Source organism: Etheostoma spectabile, chromosome 14 (genome assembly GCF_008692095.1).
Source record: "Etheostoma spectabile isolate EspeVRDwgs_2016 chromosome 14, UIUC_Espe_1.0, whole genome shotgun sequence".
In the NCBI taxonomy this organism is placed as follows: Eukaryota; Metazoa; Chordata; class Actinopteri; order Perciformes; family Percidae; genus Etheostoma; species Etheostoma spectabile.
Genome location: NC_045746.1, coordinates 24,668,808 through 24,693,238, shown reverse-complemented (window position 1 = coordinate 24,693,238; position 24,431 = coordinate 24,668,808). Strand labels below are relative to the sequence as shown.

Below are 24,431 nucleotides of genomic sequence, written 5' to 3'. Positions count from 1 at the left end.
GTGTGTGTGTGTGTGAATGTGTGAGTGTGTGTGTGTGTTAGCAGATAGTTTAACTCAGCTGTTGGCTTGGCTCTTGTACTTCGAGGGCTCCCTGTTACTTGTTTTTAGGGGAGAAAGAGAGAGGGGGGTTAAAGCAGCAGACTTGAAGGTTTTGACTACAGCTTGACCTCTGACCTCCTCCCTGGAGGGCCGTGCATGCAACCTGACTTTTTAACCTCACTGACCTGCTCACAAGACTTTTTTTTTTTATTTCCCCCCCCCCCCCCCCCCGCCATCAGCTTTCATGTGTGTTAATGAAAAATTATGTAACACATATATATATCCTATATTTTAGCTCCTGTATGGAAGAAAAGGAGGGGTTACACGGGGGGGTTACCCCACTTTTGGAGACCCTGAGACGGCTTTTTTTAAAGGCGGCCCTCAGCCTTTGCATTGCATCTGCAATCCCGTGCAGCCGGGCTCATGTATACAGTACCGTGCATGCGCATACATGCAAACGTGCACGCTCAAGTTTAGCAGTCATGAGGCACACACAGTTGCCATGTGACGGTTTCCTTTTTTTTTTCTTCTCCTCCCTCCTTCTCCTATCTCTCTCTTTTGGAGTTATGCTTATTGAGGGATGTCAGTGACTGCGCTCATTCTATTATGGGGCGCCACACAGGGGTGGGAGGGAGGGGGGTGGGGGTGGGGGTGAGGTCTCCATGGTCAACCTGGTTGCTAAGGGAGGGGGTGAGGTGGTGGGGGGGGGGTGCATGGAAGAATGGGGAAGAGACTGTTGAAGGGAGGGGGTGATTGACTATTATGGTCTGTACGTTGCAAGGTAACTATGCAGAGTGGGGGAGGGGTGTGAAGTGTGTATGTGGTGTGCTGAAGGGGGGGGGGGGGAGAGATATTATGGATGCCTGCCCCCTGATCTCTTTGTGTGTGTTGCGCGCGCGGGGTGGGTGTAGTGTGCGAGGGAGAAAAAGGAGACGGCGTCGTCGTTGCACACGCTGCCACAAAAAACACGGAAATATATTTAAATTGTACCGTTACCTTAACACAAAGAGCTTCCAAGTGTTGATGAATCTAGACAAAGTGAGGCCGGAGTACTGTTTTGGGGGAAGCTGTGTAATCAAGTTGTGAGTATCTCAGTTTTGTGGGTTTTATTGTTTGTAAAAAAAAAAAAAAACAAAAATTGTCACTGAGTCACGGGGGTAAAGGTTGAGAGTGGCGCGGACGAGATATGTAAAGATGGGATATTAAGTGTGTTAGCAGCTCGTTTCCTTCTAGTTTTGACTCAAATGTGAAGCTGGCCGCCGGTCCAGCTCGGTTAGCACGCATGCTAATGGCACGGAAACTAACGACCGTGCCAAAGATGGCATGTCAGATGAACGCGGAGATGGAGTGAGTGAGGGCGCTAATCTTTGTGAGCTGTCCCACTCATTAGCTTAGCTGGATAAAGTTGGATTTATTGCCCCAAATACGTCCATGTGCTGAGTGTTTGTACAGCTTTTAGCGGGTGCTGTGTTTTGAATGTAATTCGGTGCTAAATATTCACTTCCGTTTTCTTTCTTTTTTTTTGTTCTTATTTCCCTTGTCGAAACCTGCCCTCACCTTACTACTCACAACCGACCTGGGACAGACTCCAGGTTGGGGCAGAATCCTGGATTATCCTAAAAACACATAACTTTATTTAGTTAGCTAAACTGTTAGCTAACTAAATAGAAAGTTTTCAGCTGTCCGCGATGTCTGGAAGCGAGGACGACAGAGATGATTACGGAGCCCCCGAGGACCGGTTACTGCACGGTAAGACAAGGCTCATTTGTTAGCTGAAATTGCTAATGTTAACACTGGCTGTAGGCTAGCGTTAGCAGATGTGTTTTTTTTACATTCATATCAATCATGTTACGTTAGCAAAGCGCTCCGCTAGTCAATGCTAACTACCGGGTGCCAAAAAACGTTTTCCTAGGATGGCGAAGCCATAGTCCCGCCCTATTCTTTCTCTGATTGGCTAGTTCTCGTTGCCTGCTCTGCTTGAATTGGCTATCTCACGGGTGAGAATGTCAGGGCGATCCAATCAGAGGCCGAGTACGGCCGGTTATGGTTGGAAATGCCTTTGCCATCCTAGGGGGGGGAGAAAACACTCGCCTGCCGGGTAGCTAACGTCAGCTCAACATTAGCAAACTCATTTTTTCCCGCGACCGTACAGCTATTTAACGCCTTCAAAAAAACACGACGTTACCCCCCCCCACCACAACCAGAGGATCTATGGCTGATGGTTAGCTGCGTTGTTGCGAAGTCAAGCCAACTCACCGGCATTTCCCCGGGCCTAATGTTAGCCCGCTACCGGTATTATTTACGTGTCGATGACAAGATGGAGGCAGCCAGTTAGCTTGGAAGCTCGCGGATGACGTTCAGAAGCGTTACGCTCCTCGTGGCCTCGGCGCCTTCGGTTTTGAGTTTGTTGGGCGGTGTTTTGTGGGTGGGTGTGTGTGTGTGTGTGTGGAAAAGTAATATATTACAATATAGTGGAACATATCTAGCATCTTAGCTCACGGTTTTATCTGTTGAAACAACGACTAACAACACACACAATGGTGTGGTCGAAGATCGCATTGTTTACAGTTTGTATAACACCGACACGAGCACGCGCTGCGTACACGGTGGAGTCGTTGAGAACAAGTAGTCCTGCAAGTAAAAAAAAAAAAATCGATTGGAAAAACTACATTTCAATGTTTTAAAATAGCACTGCATTTTTTTTTAAATAAACGTGCAAGTGCATGCTGCATTAACACAATATCATGCTAAGAGGAGCGGATATCGATCAAAATGGGCAAAGTCGTTGCAGGCAGTTCGATGCACCGAGACGGTTGTCAATGTCATCTCATCATAAGTGACACTGCAACTGGAAATACATCAGTGCTGGAAGAGGTTTTCACGTCTTTTACATAAGTAAACGTGTAAAAAAAACCCACTCTGATTCAAGTCAAAGGCTGCATTGAGAAGGTTAATAATATATCAGGTGCTGTTATATTTTGTATTGACTTTCTATATCTGCAAAGTAACTAGAGCTGTCAAATAAATGTAGTGGGAGTAAAAAAGTGAAATATTCCCCTCCCAAGGTGTAGATAAGTAGAAGTACAAATTAGCATGAAATGTACATAAGTAGAGTATATGTACTTAGTTACATTCCACCGCAGAGATACGCATGTGCTCAGGCAAAAAGTTACAAGCAGAGCTGCAACTAACTTTCATTCATTTAATACTTTTATTGCCGTACCAACATGATTGATTAGATTTTGTCTCGGTGAGCTCCCTTAAACAAAGACAGAGAGACAAAAATAGTAAAGCCACTCATTCATATGCAGCACATAGTACATTACGCTAAGTATAAAAATGGATAAAATAATCACAAATGGGTCAAATCAACCCCAACACATAACACCAGCACCTGTAGGTAAATTAGCAGAAACATCTGCCTTCAAATAGTAAACTGCGTTAAAATCATGTCTACGTTTTGTAAAAGAATTCCTGAATGTAGGGACAACTCAACATTATATATGAAATCAAGATGGGATAAGGAACTAAAAGGGGAAATTCCATCAGATGGACGGTGAAACTCAACATACTTCCACAAGTTCACAACGACTCAGGGTGTTGAACTGGAAGAATTTGGTGCCTTTTTTATTATTATTACATCTCAGATTAGCAGTAAAACATCTTCAACACACCAGCCCTGTTGGAGACAATGTGGCTGCTTAGCGGCGCATCACACGCGTGTTTTTTTGGAGTTGTGAAGTCATTTTGGGAGGATATACATTTAGTTTTGAGTAATGTACTTGGATACAAGACTCCTTCCTTATACCTAGGGTCGTGTTTCACCTGTAACAGTACAGAGGGACAGGTACCTAGTCAAGATACTCATTACAGCAGCGATGAAAGCGAGAATCAGAAGCTGGTACACGCCTGATTGTCGTAAAAACAGCAACAATGGTTTGATGTCACACAAGAAATAAGGGCAATGGAAAGGTCAACTCTTGTGCTAGATTTGAGAGAAGGTCTGTGTACTAAAAGATGTCTGCCATCTTTTAGTACACAGACATGAGGACACTGGTTCGCAGCTTGGACTCAGTGGATGAAGCATTGATTTTAAATGTATACATTTTATTCATATTTTTTGGGGCTATTCTCAACCTTTTCCCACTGAAGTTTCCCTGTCCCTCCCTTTGTGTTGTTTTTGTTTTCTTACTCACAAATTGAGGTGACTGATCAGTTTTAAGAATGTACTGAACATTCAATAAAAACTAAAGTGTAAAAAAACAACAACAACAACAACAAACATCTGCCTTAATGCACAAGTATCGAGAGTTAAGGAGGCGGACAGCATCAGTACAGGTGCTGCTCTGGAAGCTGGACGTTATGGAGTCAGTTTAATTATTGATTATCATGTAATTCATCAAAATATAAAATAATATAAATAAGTTTCCCAGACTCCATAGTCATATGCCGTTTTTAAGATTACTCATTAGTATTTTAACATTTCCCTTTTTAGAGCGGGATAGTGTTTTTTTTTTTTTGCACAGCAGAGAACAAAGACCCATCCCTCACTTCTTTGGGGTTCTGAGATTGAACTCGGTCCAAATTTGGGGAGAATATTTTCTTCTTCTTTTTGCTATAAAGTGTGATAGAGCAGACAAGTCCAAGGCAAGTTGCAAATACCTGATTTTTGTGACTGCCTCAAGTAGAGATGCTCTGATGCTATTTTATTGCTTTTCGATACCGTTTCTGATACGTGAACTTGCGTATCGGCCGATACGAGTACTGATCCGATACCGGCGTGTCGTATTTTTTTATGTTTTAACGTCTGTATACAACTATCCCTGTATGGATATGATTTATAGCTCTGTTGTTAGTCTGGCTCGGGTTAAACTCTTTGAGAAACCATGAACACCCCAGAACTGTATTTATCCTCCAGTTTGACAGTCATAACGGAAAAAAAACACAAACTACTATAACGTAGATTTTCTTTAGGGCTTTATTATGTGGAATCGGATCGGTGTATAAACTCCACAGTACCTACCAATACCAGCGTTTTAGGCAGTATCGGAGGCAACACCGAGACTGGTATCGAGACCATCTCTAGCCTCAAGTCCAGGTCTCTGGTCTACAGCTCAGGGCCCTGCAACCTGGTCCCCCACCCACTGTTAAGATCCTTAAGATGCTCCAGGAAAACAGGGCACTGGTTTCTATATAAAACAGTAGACACCCGCTATCAAGAGGAGTATCACAGAACTCTAGTTTTTTTAAACAATATTTAAAATTGAATTACCCTCCCAATTGTACACTCACTCACACACACACACACACACACACACACACACACACACACACACACACACACACACACACACACACACACACACACACACACACACACACACACACACACTCAGCTTGTCTTCTTTTACGACCCAAAAAGCTCATCACATTAAAGCGTCTTCCTCGCCAGGTGCATCTTAACGGCTGCTTGCCATTCACTTTTAACCATAGTCAATTATATTAACGGGCTCTGAGCGCCACGCCGCTTCACTTTGGAGCCACCGAGGCGATGCCTAACCAACGCCGGACTGGGATCCTCTCGGTCATAAGGCCCGCAGGAGGGGGTCTTTAAATTATGACTAATTGGTTGTAAATTACAGTTTAAACCACTAGCTCAAAACTGATTTTGAATCAGCTCCTTAAGGGCAAACCTGTAAAATGAACTAACCAAAACCGCTATCTTCTCCTCTGCTAGTCGTGGTTCTCGGGACTCCTGCAGGTTTTCATTCTAGCCGTCTAATCATGGACCACTTAACTGTCATTTGACACCAAGTGAATGTGGTTGCAGCCTGGCAGGGGCGGACCGAGATCCAAGTCCAGACTTTGTTCCCTGACTTGTGTTGAAAACCGTGAAAAGTTAGTTGGTCTATGCAAAAGAAAAAGAAATGTGGCATCCTGATTTATTATAATTCAAACATGAAAGGGCCACATCAATCCATCCCTCTTGTAATCAGTGATGACAGTGATAATCTTACATAGAAAATCATCTTGATTGAGCCATAGTGTGTAGTAACTGTATAGTTCAAAGTTCAAAGTCAGCTTTATTGTCAATTTCTTCACATGTCAAGACATACAAAGAGATCAAAATCCCAATTTCCCTCTATCCCATTTTGGAGACAAGGCATATTTTACCAATTAGGTCCACAGACAAACATAACATTCAGTAAACAATATAAAAAGTTAAAATAAGAAGGCACATACAATGAAGAAAATAAGAGCAGGACTAAATAATGCAAATAGTATTTGTCTTGCTGTTGTATAGTATTTGTCTTGCTGTTGTATAGTATTTGTCGTGCTGTTGTATAGTATTTGTTTTGCTGTTTTTAATAAATTAATTCCTTGTGCGGTATACTTGAGTGCCAAGAAAGGTGCCTTTAACTCTTGTGTCGTCCTCCCTTTAACCATGAAAAACATTTTTCCCCTTATCAACGTTTTTATTGCTTTTTTTATGAACTTTTCGTAGTTTTGATTTATTTATTTTATCTCATCGATTTTGCCGCTTTTCCTAACATTTTTCACCTGTGTTTCGACTTCCTTTTATTTACGACATTGAAAAAAAATCTTTGAAAACTGGTCACATTTCACCCGAAGACAACATGAGGGTTAAATAAAATGTAGTATTATCGTTATAGTGGAAACAACACTACAGATTTTTAAACGTAATCAAAACCAAAGGGTAAGAGTGGGAGAAGCTGCTCAATGACGGGACATTTTGTACCTGCTGAACTGGTTGAGTTGGTTGAACCGGGCCAACCAAAGACCACCAGAGTGGGTCTTTGTTTACAGCAGGACACGTTAAGTGTCTGCTGATACGCACGCTATCGTTACGGCTCCGTGTTCGGTAATGTTATCACACGCCCTGACACGCTGACACGCAGTCGCTCAGCCGTGAAATGTCTCCTTTTGGCCTGATCTGCAGATGACGAGGATGGGGAGATCTCCGAGAACGAGACGCCGAAGGTGAAGAAGAAGAAGAAGGCCAAGAAGAGCAGAGAGAGCAAGGGCAGCAAGAGGAGGTCTCGCAGAGAGGTGTGTGTGTGTGTGTGTGTGTGTGTGTGTGTGTGTGTGTGTGTGTGTGTTGTGTGTGTGTTGTTGGTGTGTGTGTGTGTGTGTGTGTGTGTTGTGTGTGTGTGTGTGGTGTTGTGTTGGTGTGTGTTGTGTGGTGTGTGTGTTGTGTGTGTGTGTTTGGTGTGTGTGTGTGTGTGGTTTGTGGTGTGTGACCTCTAAATCTAGAGGATAGTAGACTGCACAAATGTTGATGCTATTTTGATAATCAACTAATCATTAAAGTAAGTAATTTTTCATTCAAAATGGCAAAAAATGCTGTTTATGACGTCCTGCCTCTTTTCTGTTTTTATCCCATGACTATACCGTCGTTGTTGTTGTTTTTTTGGACTAACTAATCATGTTTTAAATACATCAACTTGACATTGAGAAAAATGGATGCGTCAAATCTTCGCACATGAAAGCATAACTGCAGATTTTGATCTTAGTGTTGGGGCAAAATGTCATGTCAAATTTGCTATTTATAAACAGGGTGAATTGTCATGGTAGACAACAGTAAATGTAGTTAAGTTAATTCAAATTCTGAATATAACATACGTGTTTGTTTTGTGGTGTTGTGTGTGTTTTTTTTTCCCCCTGGGATATGAAAAAGTAATTTTTAAAAAGGTGACTTAATAACTATCTTGCCGTATTATTTTGCTTATTAAGATAAGCTAGTCGACTTTCACGAGAACCCTGCTTCCTGTCCCGTTCCCATTATTCTGGAGCAGGGTTCCAAAAACTTTCAGCCCCACCCCCCAAAGTACGGTGCAGTGACTTGCGACCCCCCCCCCCCCCCCCCACCTCGAAACGTATATAACATTGCGTGCAACCACGCACGCACTATAGGCGTGAAAGTCAAAAGAGCTGTTCCCTTTTCATTTATTTGCTTGGTTTTATTTTAAATTTAGCCACTAGTTTTATCTTGTGTTAAAATCACGGCTAACGTATGCTATTTAATCGTTTTAACATTTTTATTTTATTTCTGGAATCGACTTGCGACCCCCCCCCCCTCTGGCTCGCGACCCCCCCCCCCCCCCCTTTGGGAATCCCTGTTCTAGAGCATACTGGTCTCGGTTTGCTAACTCCCGTCTTTGCTCTCCTTGTTCCAGGAGCTCCCCATCATCTCTCCGGAGGCCATGGACGTGGGCAAGGTGGGAGGAGGCGGAGGACGGGTCCTCGCCCAGCACTCTGACACGCGGGCACGACTACACGCCGGACGCAGAAGAGAAAGAGAGCCAGCTGGCAAAGAAGAAGAGGAGCACTCCGGCGCCGAAAGGAGCATCTCCAAGAAGAAAGACGAGCCGGAGGAAACGACGACGACGATGACGACCGACTTCTCGGTGAGGAACACCAGGCGGGCGTTTGAGGGCAAAAATAAGGTTTCAGTGAAGTGTCTGAGGTTATACCCGTGCTCCGATCTCTTTAAGAGAAGTGGTGTGTGTGGTGTGTGTGTGTGTGTGTGTGTGTGTGTTGTGTGTGTGTGTGGTGTGGGTGTGTGTGTGGTGTGTGGTGTGTGTGGTGTGGTGTGTGTGGGTGTGTGTGTGTGTGTGGGTGTGTGTGTGTGTTTGTGTGTGTTGTGTGTGTGGGTGTGTGTGGGGTGTGTGTGTGTGTGTTGTTTGTGATGGGTTTTGTTTGTTGGATGGATGATGGATGGTGTTGTGTGTTTATGTGTTTGTTTGTGTGTGTTTTGTGTGTAGCGTGTGGGTGTGTGGATGGATGGTAGTGTGTGTGGGGGAGTTTGTGGGGGGTGTGAGTGGAGTGGGTGGTGGTGGGTGGGTGGGCGTGGGTGTGTGTGGATGTGGAGAGTGTGGATGTGTGTGTGTGGTATGGGTAGTGTGTGTGTTTGTGTGTAGCGTGTGGAGGGGGTGTGTGGGTGGGTGGGAGTGTGTGGGTTTGGGAGGGGGGTGTGTGTGGGGATGGATGGAGAGTGTGTGGTGGGTGTGAGACACTGACAGGGATAAGTCTCCCCTGTGCTTTCTGACGGATACTGTGAGCAGAAAGCTTAACTCTCTTCTTGATGTCATGTTGTTCATGGAGAAGGAAACCTGGAAATTAGGTGGAAATTCAACGGCACCAAACCACGCCATGATTTTTGAGAGGTGCATGTCGGCTACGGGTAGGGTCCGGTCCGTATCTCCACGTACCCGCAGCGTGATTAACGCAGAAGCATAAATGGGACTTTTTGTGTTTTCGTCGGGCTAATGGCTGTCTTTCAGTTAGCGATAATGCGATTGGTCCGACCAAATTCTCATTCACCCCCAAAAAACCCCCCAGCTGAACATGTTTTCGAGGCACGGCTTTTTTTTAAAAAACAAACTGAGTCACTTTGGTAGCATCTGATCACTGTGAGTCAGAAGTAAATATGTCAACATGGTGGAGTACTCGGCCTATGCTCTGACGAAGCAGGTTTTTTCAAAACAGCGAAATGTCTCCAGTATGCTTCTTGACTGGTGGGGAAAAAAAAAAAAGTAAAAGTCAGTAAAACGTCTAAACACAGCATCATCGTGCAAAATTCAGCAGATGTAAGCTGGTTTTGGGCGCACCTAAGTCGAATTAATGTCAAATCATGTGAGATCCAACCAACTAAAAGACTTTTCTCAGATCTAGTGTTGTAGTTGGTTCCCGGTCGACTTGTTCCGAGTAGTTTTGTCCGTGAGCTTTTTGAGTGTTGTTCATTTAATTTAATTTAATTCAATTTTCAATTCATTTTATTACAGTATCAATTCAAACAAGAGTGTCTCGAGAACTTTACAGATAGAGCAGGTCTAGCCCACCTCCCGATTTACAAGGACCCAACAGGTCATTAGTTTCCACAGATATCATCAGCTGCAGTTTTTACCAATGTTTTAGACCCGGATATAGTGAAAATATAAATGGTTGAACATTTTTATAAAGGAGGCCCTCAACGTGTGTGTGGGGTGTGTGTGGCACTGCCAGGTGCTCTGAGCAAGACACCGTACCCCCCCAACTGCTGCGGGTGCTGGTTCAGCTGGCAGCCCCCCCACTCTAACATCTCTCCTTTTGTGTTGTGTGTGTGTGTGGTGTGTGTGTGTGTTGTTCGCTGATTAGTTTAGTGTTTTTTATTTTTATCGTTTTGACGTTTGCCAAGATTTTTTTTTTAGCTATTAAGATGTGATCTTAAGCTTTCACTCTTCTCTTTATATGTATGACCAATTATTAATCAAGAACATAATCGCAGATTTACATATAATGCAGTTAATATTTCAGCCTTTGCTGCTTTAATACAAGTGCCAAAGTTGGCATTTTGGTCGAAGTTTAGAGTACATGTCGTGCTCATTTAGGAGGTTACATCCCCAAAAAAGATGCTAAAGAGGAAGAAAGAATAAAGATGCCTTGGTAGGGCTGGCGATATGGGAAATCTAATATCACGAATTTTTGACCAATACCTCGATATCGCAACAATATTGTAGTGGTTGACTAATGGTGCTTTCAAAATATGCCACAATGAGATTTTTGTTAACCATCAGTGATGTACCTGTCTTTTCGTTTAATTATCTTTTAAACCAGTGGTCAGAGGGGCAGGTGACTCCATGGGACTTATCAAATTCATTTTTGTTGCATTAGTCTGGTTTCTGATTTTCCGCCCCCTCTTAAACCATAACCCCGCAAACGTGGGCCGGTGGAGTCTTGAAACATTTCAGAATTAACCAAAACAACCATTAAATCCAGGTGAATTCAATTGATTGGAAAGCTATGCTCCGATATCTGGGTCTGATAATAGTTTACATGGTGGAGGTAAATAATGGTTGTTGCTGACCACAAGGAGGGAACAAAGGTGTAGGAGGTAGGGATTATTTTAATAACAACGTTGTTTATTTAAAATAAAAAGAACTCTACATGTGAACTGTGCAGTTTTAGACTTTAGAATTGCCCCAGATCCAAAAAGAAAGCCACAGTTGGGTCCCACGTGTTTCCCACACCGTTGCGTGATCATGTCGGTGCGTATCATCTGGCAGCATCTTCTGATGTAAAACGGGTTTTATTGTGAACAGCAACAATGTTCAGAAACACTTGACACCAGTTATGGTTCCTCTTTATTTGGGCCTAATGATTCCCGTGATGCACAAAACATGGACAGAATCACTGAATGACATATAAAAACGACATATATAGTTTCATAGGGCCCGACTTTAGCGCATATGAGTTATGGGCATAGCAGCTTTGCACATGTTGGGGCCTTGTCTGCTAAACCAGGTTTTCCTCCACACTGTTGTCACCTAATCAGCTGATCATTAGTATTGAAAACACCTCACTCACTGAGTTAAAGCGCACAGAAAAACATCTCTGATTCCGCTTGTTAAATATGAAATTTCTAGTAGGGCTGGCAATATATCGATATCATGGTATACTTGATATTGTCTTAGATTTTAAAATACGTAATATGGCATAAGTTGTGTCTTTTCCTTGTTTAAAGGCTGCATTACAGTAAAGTGATGTCATTTTATGATCTTACCAGACTGTAGCTGTTCTATTATTTGCCTCCACCCATTTAGTCATTTAATCCACATTACTGATGATTATTTATCAAGAATCTCATTGTAAAAATATTCTTTTTTAGTTCTTCCTCCTCTGTACAGTTACTGATATCTTTGAGTTGGGACAAAGCGACTTTTTCACCATTTTATAGACTTTAAAAAAAAAAAAACACTATTCCGTAATCTAAAAGGAAGTGTTGTTCAGCCCGAGATGTTTGCACTGTGACACTGCATCTTACAGCGGCTGTGGGGCCGTGTAATGTTATCAGAAGTTACTAGTTGGTTAAATAGTTCGGACAGGAGCTGTCGAAACCAAGGGTCTATTTTCGTGGTTGTTAACCTACAGGTTTTGTTCGTTACGCTTATGTTATGTCACATTTTTGTGGCTGTATTCTCTGTTTTACTTCACATGACTGGCTCCCATAAACCTTAAGGAACAACCGTTTCTAAGTTAAGAATGGCCAATACCCAAATCCTCCTGTTTCATTATTTTATCTGCATATGATGATTTTTTTTACCTGCTGGTGTGATTAGTAACCGCACAGATAAACATACAATGGATATTTACCAGTGTTCAGTCTATTTTTTATCTTATTTTTAAATCTGTCGTGCAGTCGTCATGTTCTATAATCTTAAAGAGTGCGTTTCCAGTTGTCCCTCTGATGTTAATGCAGTTTATTGTTGGTTTTCCCGTAGGAGCCGAAGTCGTCTCGCAGCTGCTTGACGACTGGGGCTTGGAGGACATCGACCACGTCTTCACCGAGGAGGACTACCGCTCTCTGACCAACTACAAGGCCTTCAGCAATTCGTCAGGTTAGAATCCTTTTTTTTTAAACTCATTTGCACTTACAAGCTCCCAATGGGCTGGAAAAATCCAAGGTATTTAACGGAACCACAGAGACTGTGTAAGAATGTAATGTTGCCTTTTCTGGAGATTAGTGGCTGGAAGTCCGTCACCTTCCACTTCAACTGCTCCTCAGATCTCTGCAGGTGAACCCAGACCGCTATCTAGACTATCTTTCCAGTCTGAGTTTTTAACTGTGTCCTATGTACGACACTTGGCACCGCCCCGACGATTGTGATTGGTTTAAAGAATGCACAAACCAGAGCACATTTTTTCCTCCACAGAGAGAGATCTGGCGATTCAAGACTAGTAATAAATATCCTGTGTTGCACTAGTTCTTTTTCCTACTCTTATGACCAGATTTGGACTAAATTGAACTGATGTTGATGTGCTGTATCGGCAAACCGCAAAATATGTCAATATCCTCTGCTATCATGTCTGGTCCATCAGACTTGTATTTTAAATGGTGCGTTTCCCCTCCCCCCAGGCCCCTCATCGCAGCCAAAACCCCAAGATCCCGTGTCCAGATGATGATGTTCTGGGCGCCAAGTGGCCGAGTTCACACCAACAACCCCTGAGAGAGCCGCGCGCGGCCAACGAAGCCCTGCCACCGCCAACGTACCGCGGCGGTCGACACCATGGTGGCGAGGTCCCCCGGCTCCCGTTGCCCCGGCAGCTCCGGTAGAGCCTGAGCTGCCCCCTCCACCCCGATACCAAGGCCAAGACAAAGGAAGGCAAAGGTACAGTTGGAGGAGGCGGTTGATTGTCATGATTTCCCCGATTGGATACACAGCCAACCAATCAGAGCTTTGTGGGCGAATTAAAGAGTGTCAAGCCCAAACCTTCAACATGCAAATTAGGCTAAATGAAGAAAATTGTCAAATGAAATTCCACGACCTGAATTTCAAAGCTGGGTTGCATCACATCCTTAATATCGGACATTTAAGAGAGTTTGGGGTTATTTCCATCGATTTGTTGATTTCTGGCTGATCTTCATTCAATTTTCAGGTCCCAACGCCCGCAAGAAGTCCAAACCCACACCCAAACCACAAGACAGAGAATAACGCCAAGACCAAGAAGTGGCACCTCTCAAATCAAACTGGGGGCTTCAACAGCAAGCGAAACGCTCATCGGTACGATCGCCTCTCTGTCTCTCGCTTCCTGCAAACCACTGTACAGTTGAGATGCTTTCTTACCGTTTTTAGAGCTGCAAGGATGAATCGATTATTCGTCAACAATTGATAATCGCCAAACTATTTTGATAATGGAGTATCGTTTAGTAGTTTTTTTTTTTTTAACCCTATGTTGTCCTGGTCAAATGTAACCCATTTTCAGTTTTTTTTTATTAAAGAAAATGGCCCTATGAAATAAGCTAAAATGTCAACATTAGAAATATCAAATAACTGGGGGGGAAAAAACATCAAACAAGCACACACAACATTAAAAAGTGAAAAAATGTCAGAAAAGCAATAACTTTTTTCAGGTTGACAGGAAGACAACACAAGGTAAGAAACAAAAGTTAAAATCTCTCATTCCTGCTGGTTTAAATGTGAATATTTCTGGTTTCTTACTCCTCTGACAGTTTACTCAAACCACACTCACAAACAATACACTGGGACATAGGATCGCGTCCCAGGGCATTCCTCGGTGACAGTTAACTGAATATTTTTGAGTCGTGGATAAAAGACAAGATTTGAAGACAACTTGTAGTGCTTTGGGAAACACTGATTGACATTTCACCATTTCTGTCATTTCACAGCCCAACAACTAATCAAGGGCACTATTCACAGATTAATCGACAATGAAATGTATCTTTAGTTGCCTTAAACTCTTTTGTACACGCCGCTGTCTCTCCTGTTGCGCAGAGCGAGGAGGACGAGCCTAAGTGGACAGTGACTTTGAGGACGGCAGCATGACAGCGTCTCGTCTCCGAGGGATCAAACAGCCGCAGCAGCCGCAGCAAAAAGAACCGTCCAAGAGCAAACCCAGAAAAAGAAAGGTACGTGTGCATGCTCTTGTCTTTTCCACGATTCTCTTTTTTTTTTTTTAATTTCTTCCAGTTTCCTTTCTTGCTCTGCTCCTCTTACGGTGACATAAATACACAATCTGTTTTTGTACCCGCGGGAGATGAACCCTTACCCATGCTCGTTTCAATGCTCATGTGACAAGTCAGAGCTCTACCTGTTGAGGTGTGGACGGCTGCAGATACAAGCCCCAGTTAGCGGATTAACACCCGGTAATTACTGCGTGCCGGTGAAGCATTAAAAGACTGTGAATGCACGACAACAGGAGGTGGTGTATGTGTGTGTGCACACACATATGAGTCACTGTGAGTCAGCTGAATTATAGTTATATTTAGAAAGACGACATCTTGTGTCTGTCTGGTTGTCCCTACCACACCAGATGAATTGAGATTCTTAACTGTGGATATCATTTTAACGACAGTTGTGTGTTTTGTTAAGTCTGAGGTCCTAAGGTGAAACATATAACCCTTGAAATCTGACACTCTTGGAAAGAAACATCATTACTTTGTGTGTATTTGGCAAATAGATCATTAAGAAATACTAAAACTTGAAAAATGTGCAAACTTGTTTTTGTGAGTTTTAGTTCATTTAACCCTGGTTTAATACGTTTTAACAAAATATTGAAGACCGAGCAATAAAGACGGATTTAACCCGCTAAAAGACTGTAATTTAAGCGTTTCACTGTCAAAATATACTGTTGGTGTTGATTGGAAAGTGGTTTTTTTAAAGATTTTTGAGAGAGAGAGAGAGAAAATGTCCAGGTCGGACTTGAACCCTTGACCTTCTGCGTCGAGGAATACACCTTTCTATAGTATATATTTATATATGTGTGCCTGCTCTACCAACTGAGCTAATAACCCGGCTATAAAAGGTGGTTGTGAAGGGGAAAAATGACTCACTGGTGGGTTTCCACTCACAAACAACATCAACAACAAGGGAAAAGTCTCAAATGCTGAGCCTGGTCCCCCGCACATAGCACACCCTGTGTCTCGGGTTAGATGCGAGATGTTCGGAGGTGTTTTTAATAAAAAAAAAAAAAAAAAAAACTTTTTATTTTTCTCGCTTAATCAGAAGCCGAGAAGGTGACGGATATGAGACCGACCACCAGACTACGCGAGGTTTGCCAGCAGGTGTGGAGAGATCATCCTGTGTGACACCTGTCCCAGAGCGTACCACATGGTCTGCCTGGACCCCGATATGGAGAAAGCCCCGAGGGCACCTGGAGCTGCCACACTGTGTAAGCAACATGCATATGCTCTCATCTCTGACACTCTTCAAAATACCTACAAATTATCTTTTTGTGTTAAACATTCCAAGTCAAGGGGGGGGGGGGGGGGAAGAGACACTTCTCAAATCAACTGCAGTGTAATCGACTTTTTTGGGCGTTTTTTTTTTTTGTTTGTTGCAGAATTCAATCTCCTTTCATCGGGCAACCAATGACAGTTATAAAATAAAAACCAGCCACCATGTCCCGCATGGACGACTTGTCTCCTCAGCAACATTTTGCGTTTATACACAAAGTGTGTGGTCAAATGCGTCCCAGCGACGGGTTGTTATCGGATCACAATGCCATCTGGTGGCTGTTGACACTTCTACTTAAACTGTCAACCTCTTGACCTGATCGCATCAAGACAATTTCTTTTTAAACCAAGTAAAAACAGGGTCCTAGTTTCTCCACAAGTCCTGAAACTACAACAGACTTGATCAAGTATTTCTGGAGAAGGGACTTCTGCAGGTAGAAGATTCGGCAGCCCGAGCGTCTCAAATGGTCTCCAACATAATGATGATAAAGCGTCTTAAACAGAACAGGAACTTTGTTTTTTACGAGCTTTCCTTTCAATCCCATGAAGGAGGGCATCCAATGGAGGCCAGGGAGGAGTGTCAGAAGGCGAGGAGGAACATCGGCGAGACCAGAGAGATGAGGAGGACGACCTCCACATGGAGTTTTGCGAGTGTGTAAAGACGGGGAGAGCTGCTCTGCTGCGACTCTGCCCTCGTCGTACCCACTCCACCGCCTCAACCCGCCGCTCCGGAGATCCCAACGGGGAGTGGATCTGCCCCCGCTGCACGGTGAGTCGCCTGCAGACCCTCAGGGCCAAAGGGCCGGGGATTGATGTGAAAAATCTGTATTGTTCTCAGTCATCCAGGTCATAGATATCCAGGATGGTTTTAAACTTTTTTTTTTTAAGGCCAACTGGACTTGGTTAAAGTTGCTTGAGGATTTTTCATCTGAGAGAATTCTTCTTTCTGACTGAACGGTGGGGAACCAAGCTGTCTAACCTCTGTGGGGTTGTTTGTCAAGATGATCGAGGCCCTCCTTTGTTCAGTGCTCCTTGGGTTGTAACGACAGTTGTTATTGCGTTGGAGACACCCGAGGCCAAGTCTGCGCGACCTTTTATTGGCACTGTCGCGTGATGCCATTTCTTTCCTTCTACTTGAATATTTTCTATTTAAGGAAAGCACACACTCCAAATCCTTCCCTGACCCACCCACTACAAACTAAGGAAGATCCAACTCCAAAGTAATGGGTGTATAAAAAATAAAAGAGGAAAAAGTTAAGAGATGCATTGTAAATACTATATCGTCCATTTCTATTGTATCAATTCCATTAGGTCTGCTGAGTCAGCAAGGTATCCATATAGCTGCCAAACTCGCAAAATGTTAGTTTCATTCTAAGAGTATATTGTACCTTTTTGGTGAATTCACTTATATGGACCATGGGAATTCAACTTGCCCATGATGGCTATGCATTTCCTGCCATTGCACGGCCGTTGTAGAAACTACTTTTGGAAGCTGCTTAAATGTAATGGTAAAGCCCCTAACAAGCAGATTGTGATCTAATGGGAAGTGAAATCCGTGAGCTTTGTCAAAATGTCATTAAAGTCACGCCAGAATGTAGTGAGCATGGTGCCAATTTTGAAAGAAAGGGTAAATTTACCCATAATTTTATGTTGGGTTATTTTTTCTCTCTATTTTTTTTCTGTAGTGTCCGCAATGAAAGGGAAAGTCCAAAAGATCCTGACTGGCTGGGGGCGAAGCTCCTCCACCCACACCCTCCCCCCCCGCCCTCCGGACCTTCCCGCCGACTCCCCGACCCCGCCCGCTGGCAGGGCGCCGGAGAGGGAGTTCTTCGCCAAGTGGTCAACATGTCGTACTGGCATTGCTCCTGGGTCACGGAGCTCCAGTGTGTGGAGCACACACATAAACAAACAACTGTAGTGACCTTGTTTGTATCCCTGTTCTAACCTTCGTCCTCCCCCCCCCCCCCCCCCCCCCCCCCCCTCTAGCTCGAGCTCAGCTGTCAGGTGATGTTCAGAAACTACCAGAGGAAGAACGACATGGATGATCCGCCGCCCATCGACTTTGGCGAAGGAGAGGAGGACAATCGTTAAGAGGAAGAACAAGAACCCCATGTATGCCCGCTGGAGGAGAAATACCTCCGCTTTGGAATCAAGATGGTGGCTAATGATGCACCGCATCATCAACCACAGGTCAGCGCACACACACTTAAACACACACAGGGCTGGGGACATAGAGGAAATCCAATACCACGATATTCTTGAACCATATACCTCATGTCAATGATGCGACGATATTGTATGGTTGAGTTTTGGTGCTTTAACAAAATGTTTTACACAGTAAGATTTATGATAATCACCAGAAATGATTTTATGACTTTGTGGGTAAAGGTAAATAAAGAGCTCTAGACAGTCTGGTGAGTTCAGAAAATACATCACTCACGTAATGTAGCCTGTAAAACCAGGACAAGACAACACTCACCATATGTACGTATATATCCAAATCAAAGGACCATATCTAGTCTCCATATGCAATATCGATACTGATATATGCCCCCCACAACACACACACACGTTTTAAAGATGAAAGAAGAAAAGCTCTTCTACTAACTGTTCTGAGTGTACTATATCCCAGGAAGTACATAAATATCGTAAACATAAGTAATTTGGGCTTTTATCCAAACACTCTTCAAATACATAAGAATGTTTACTTTGTTGTGCAATATTTTAATGTTGGGTAATGAATCATCTTAAATAAGGTACTAGGACAGCACTCCATGTAATGGCTGCACAGATGAGTAAATATCAAGAACGTTTTAATATAGCAGGAACGATAATAGAAAACTCAGTTCTGCATTCTGTTTCCTGTCAGTATTTGCTTAAAACAACAAATTGGTTGGTGGGTGGATCAGTGGGTAGAGCACATATCCTGAGAGGTTATACCTGATGCAAGGTCCGGATCTAACCCGACCTGCCCTCTCTCCCCCTTTGCACCTAGCTGTCCAATCAGATAAAGGCGGGGAAAGCCAAAAAATAATCTTTTAAAATAAAAAATACAACAATTGTTTGAATGTAATAACAAAAGGAAATCATTTCATATTCTTTATTGAACATTAAATCGAATAAAAAAGCCCCATTAAAAAAGAATGACTGGTACATTTTAAGTGCAGATTTCTACAGATTCTTCCTTTCAACTAACACAAAAAAACGAATCATGAATCATCCTTCCACACATGAAAACAACTTGGATTAAATTGAGATTTTCTCCCTTTTTTTCTGCGTGCCTTCCGTGTGGACAGGAAGAACAACGTCCACTACTGATCAAGTGGAGAGAGCTGGCGTACGACCCAGGCGACCTGGAGGCCGACGACATGGACATACCGGAGTTTGACACCTACAAGGTGCAGTACTGGAACCACAGGTGAGCTACAGACACAGAACAGCTTTTAACCTGCAGAGAGACACAGATGTATACTCCTCTACTTGCTAAGATCCGCTCGGCGTGCGGTGTGTTTCAGAGAGCTTGATGGGAGACGAGGGGAAACCTGGGAAGAAGATCAAGGTGAAGGGAAAGAGTGAAGCGGCCCGACAGACCTCTGAGAACCCCGTGGTGGACGTAGTCCAGAGTTTTTATTTATTTATTGGACCCTCCTTTTTTAGACTCGCACAGGAGCAACTGCTTACAAACAGTTCAATGAGAACTGTTCTGAGATCCAAAGTAGGGCTGCGTGATATGAGGAAAATACCTCATTGCGATTTATTTTAACGATGTTGCGTATTACAATCAAGAATACAATCAGAAATACCATCCAATTCAGATTGGCGAGAATGCCGTCTTTGTGAATTTCTCCATTCCATGATAAATAAAATTTAATGGGTGTCTTTTCGTGAGGACCTGTACCAGACGAGATTGTTTACCAAGTCTGTGGGTAGATGTGTAGGCCGGGACGTCTCTGCAAGCACCACCAATAGCTAGTTAGAAATGGTTTGACACATTGTTTGCATTAACCCTTGTGTCGTCTTCCATCGACCAAAATGACCTGGTTTGGGTTCCCTGTTATAAAGCATGAAGCATCCTGTAATGATTCCCCATTCTGTCTTATACGTCTTCGCATACCAACTTATTCACTTATAACCATTACTCGTTTTACACTTCTGTTTGTATGTAGGTCATTGCACCTCCTGTATATGAGATGTGCCAAATCTTTGGGTAACTTTAGTCATATTCTAGTATTAGTAAATAGTTAAGATCAAAGGGAACTATGTTTATGTATTATCACAGATTTCGACCCGGGTACACCATGAAAGTAGTGCTCAGTAGTTATTTTTGGGGAAATTAGTTTGAAAAGAAACTATGTTTGATACAAAACAACTCGAAAAATGGTCAAATTGACCCAAGGGCAACACAGGGTTAACAAATACTTGCGTGCTTACTCTTTAAAAGCTGTTCACACCTTGCATGTGACTCCCAGTTCCGTGTGGCTGACTGTGCTCTCAATCTGTTCCGTCTCTTTCTCCTCCGTTCCCCCGACCATAAAGTTCGACCGTCAGCCCAGAGTACTGACAGCACGGGGGGGACGCTGCACACCCTACCAGCTCGAGGGTCCAACTGCTCGTTTCTCCTGGGCCTAGGTGGTACCGACACCATCCTGGCGACGAGTATGGGTGGGAAGACTTCGACGTGTTTTGAACTACTCAGTCTGTGAGTTTTCCACGTTGAAAGACACACACACACCACACACACACACACACACACACACACACACACACACACACACAACACACACACACACCACACACACACACACACACAACACCTCTTGCATGCACAGCACATCTCCTGATTTTCTTCGTGGTGACTGTAGCCATCGCTAAGCTAATGTTGATTTTCCTGACTGTTATTTCGTCTTCTGGTCGTCATTAAGGTATTGTGTGTGCTCGCCTAAGTCAGGGTCCATAGCCATCGTTAGTCAGGTGAAGTCATCTACGACATCAATCTCCAAACAGTAAACATTCCCAGATGCTGATCAGTGTGTCGGCTGCGCCCCCTAAAGGCGGGAGGCCAGAATACTTCCTGCCAGGAGATCCTGCAGTGTTGTTAAACTTAATTGATTTTTTTATGCTTCACACTAAATGACTGTCTCGTACCACATGTTGTTTTATGTAAAGTTTTAATGAGGTCAGTTAAATTTAGATAGAATATCGGGATTTTCTTTCAGTCCTAGGATTTGTAAAATCAAATGGCCTTTTTCTGTAATGATAAGTTGTATTTTGGATAAAGTGTCTGATTTAATAACAATCTGACTTCCGTCCCCCCCCCCACCTCCGGGCCACCCAAGGGCCGTTCCTGGTCAGCGCTCCGTCTCCACCATCATCAACTGGGAGCGAAGTTTGAGATGTGGGCCCCCGACATGTACGTGGTCACGTACGTCGGAGACAAAGACGCAGAGCCGTCATCAGAGAGACGAGTTCTCCTTCGAGGACAACGCCATCCCGGAGGGAAGAAAGCCTCCAGATGAAGGTGGGTGAAGACTCCCAGGGATAGAAAATGCTCAAAACAATGCATAACCCCGTTTGTCTTCCCATAACCATGAACTTGTCCTTCTTTTTTTTTTTTTTTTGCTTTTCTCAGGTTTTTGTTAATTTAAATGATTTTTTGTCACTTTTTCCAGCTTTGGCACTTAAAAAAAATCTGAGCTGGGTTAAAATAGATTTTACATTTATTCTTGGATTGTGGTCAACAAACCTCATTTATATCAATTATACATACGTTTTAGTTAAAAATGTAGAAATATGAATTTATTTGACTAATAGTTCAGTATCAGAAGGATGTGAGTGGATCACAGATGGGTAGATGTCAAAGGTTTAGTCCGGATATGAAACACCGGAAACCTTAAATCTAAAAGATTAAATAAACACCCCCAAAAAAATTTGGTTAAAAGAAATCCTATATTCTGAAACAAACACTTTTGAAACGGGTCAATTTGACCCGAAGACCAACACCAGGGATAAATGACATGGATCATTTTTTTTACCTCTCGCATCTTTCGATTTCCTGCCACAGAAAGACTCCGTCGGTCAAGTTCCACGTCTGCTGACCTCCTACGAGCTGTCACCATCGACATGGCGATCCTGGGCTCATAGACTGGGCCTGCCCTGGGGTGGACGAAGCCCAGACTGAAAAACAACCAGTCCAAGGTACGGGCACATGTAGACACGCCACACACGGCCAGTAGTTAAAGTCTAGGGCAGGGTCTTCAAAGTTTTTTTTTAGGCCAAGGACCCAAACTGCAAGAGAGACGAGCAGGGACCACATACTTCATATGCTGTGTCAAATACTGTGTACAGGTGGTTGCATAATAAACTGTGCAAATATCAGAGTGACCTGAAGCCTTTACACATACCTCTTTCAAGCTAAAATCTGGCAGCCCCATGCAGCGATTTGAGGACCCCTAGGGGTTCAGACCTGCTGTTGAAGATCTCTGGTCTAATCGAATACTTTACTGATCCCCAAAGGGCAAACTCTGTGTTGTACAACTAGTAGAAATCAGAGTAGAAATATAAAAAGAAATATAAGGAGAGTGGATATGTGCGGTATGTTACATAGTTAAAGGGTCTTTAACTATCTAGGTTACTGTCTAGGGTTATTCTTTAATTCAACAGTCCCTAAATAAAAGTTCAGATGATGTAATTAATCCACAACACAAAGCCGTTAGTTACCTTAATCAACACATAAATTACAAAAAAATAGTCAAATCATATCCGCCTGGATCTACTGGTGGATTCAGAAGTTCTACTCTCTGAAGGATGTTTTTTCTACGTTATTGCTGTGTGATTTTTGAAAGGATGTGTCAATTTGAACTTTTGACTTAATGCGTCAAAAGTTTTGATTTATTTAGGTAGATTGTTATTTTAGAAGAATTCCTTTTTCTAGAGGCAAACTTTCTTCCGTTATTTCAGAGTTTCCAAACCTAAATGTTTGATTGGTCGCTCCAAAGATGCCTTATTGCTTATTTTGACCCTTTTTTAAATTCCATATGTGTCTGTGGATTAAATCTGAATGAAAAATGGTCTTAATTTCTGGATGTGACAAATTTTTTCCTTTACAAAAGGTCTTTTGAGTCCTTTCTATATGCCTCGTCTTCAATGTAAAAGTTTTTTTACAAAGTCCTGAAGGTTGAAACGAGCGTCTCCATTTTTTTCAGTGCACGTCAAAAAGAATTCAGACGTGTGCAGGCGGCTGTCGTCTGCCGTTCGACTGGAGCGAGACTTTGTTTTTCTCCCGCTTAGTTTCCTTCGGGTGTTGAACAACTACCCTCTGCAGCACAAGCTGCTGCTGACTGGAACCCTCTGCAGAACAACTGGAGATCTTTTCCACCTGCTCAACTTCCTCACACCTGAGAGGTTCAGTAGGCGGGCCCGACTCTGCTGTATCACACATTCCTTTTATACAGGAGAGTTTTTATTTTTATTTAGAGCCACAATCCGCAGCAGGGGGCTTTCTAAGTCCATGATGTGTGGATCAGTATGGGGTTTTGTTTTAGAGAGACATATAATCATTTTTTTTAGATGATGAGTTTCTAAATCATAATTAAATGACCTTGCAGACTTTGCTGTACTATCCTTCCAGACTTCCATGTGGCATTTGCATGTTGGTCCAAAGGGTAAAAATCTCGTAATTAACAAATAAAACCATTTTTGCTCTGCAGAAAAGCGTTTTCTTGTTCTGCTTTTCTGTCCCCTGTTTAGCATATTACGCGAATAGAACACAAATGGCCAAATTATTAAACCTTCATGTTGTAGTTTGTTACAACATAGTTGTGGAGATGATTCTTACTGAAAGACTCGCTCCAACAGGAAGACCATGAACTCCTGCATGGCCAGTTGTATCCGCATTGGAACTCCATTTTTATCACATAAAGGTCATGAAGAGAGGAGGAGGAGAAACAGAGGAGAGGCAGGTTTACGACGGGAAATGAGCGGAAACGAGAACTAGGGGAAACGAGAGGAAACCTTAAAGGAAACAAGAGGAACAACCTCTCTAATTTGTGTGGTTCCTACTCAACAACCACGATTCAAGAACTTTGTGGTTTAGAAAAGTGTGAGTGAATACTACCGCAAGTGTGCAAGTTGTTAAAGTGTTAGTCAACAAACCTTCACGTGGGCTGGCGGCTGTCACAGTGAGCCGGAGAGTCTCAGCACTTCCGGTCTGCTCCGGTTTGCAGTAAACGGAGGTCTTCCTAGAGTTATCGCCGACATCGCCAAGGCAACCGTCAAGACAGCTGCACGACATGCTGGGTCCGCACAGGCTCCGGAGGCTGAAGCCGACCGTCCGTCTTCAAACACATTCCACTCCAGACGGAGCTCATCGTTCAGAGTGGAAGCTCGCCCTGCAGAAGTGATTCCGCTTTCTTTTTGTTGCCTTCCGTCAGAGTGACGATCCACTGGGGACCACGAAAGTGGTAAATGGTGTGATCGTCTGTTGGTCAGGAGTACTACAGTTCATCCTGACGAAACCTTTGAGGCTATGGAACACAAAGGGGAGGAACCCGGTTTCCTGCTCAACGTCGTCAGTGACCTCAAAAATGCTTGGGCAACCACCCCTACCTCTTCCCGCGGGTGCTATTGTACGACCCAAATA

The 24,431-nt window shown here is 43.3% G+C and overlaps 1 protein-coding gene across 1 annotated transcript in view; it reads left to right on the top strand.

The window, feature by feature from the left end:
• Positions 1-863: 863 nt before the first annotated feature.
• The window catches only part of LOC116701388 (chromodomain-helicase-DNA-binding protein 4-like), a gene marked incomplete in the record, with an annotated part of 79,261 nt that continues 55,693 nt past the window's right edge, over positions 864-24,431 (top strand). Inside the window, 3 exon segments of the mRNA XM_032535062.1 lie at positions 864-1,121; positions 1,625-1,788; positions 7,001-7,110. Of these exon segments, the coding sequence (XP_032390953.1) occupies positions 1,728-1,788; positions 7,001-7,110 (171 nt within the window).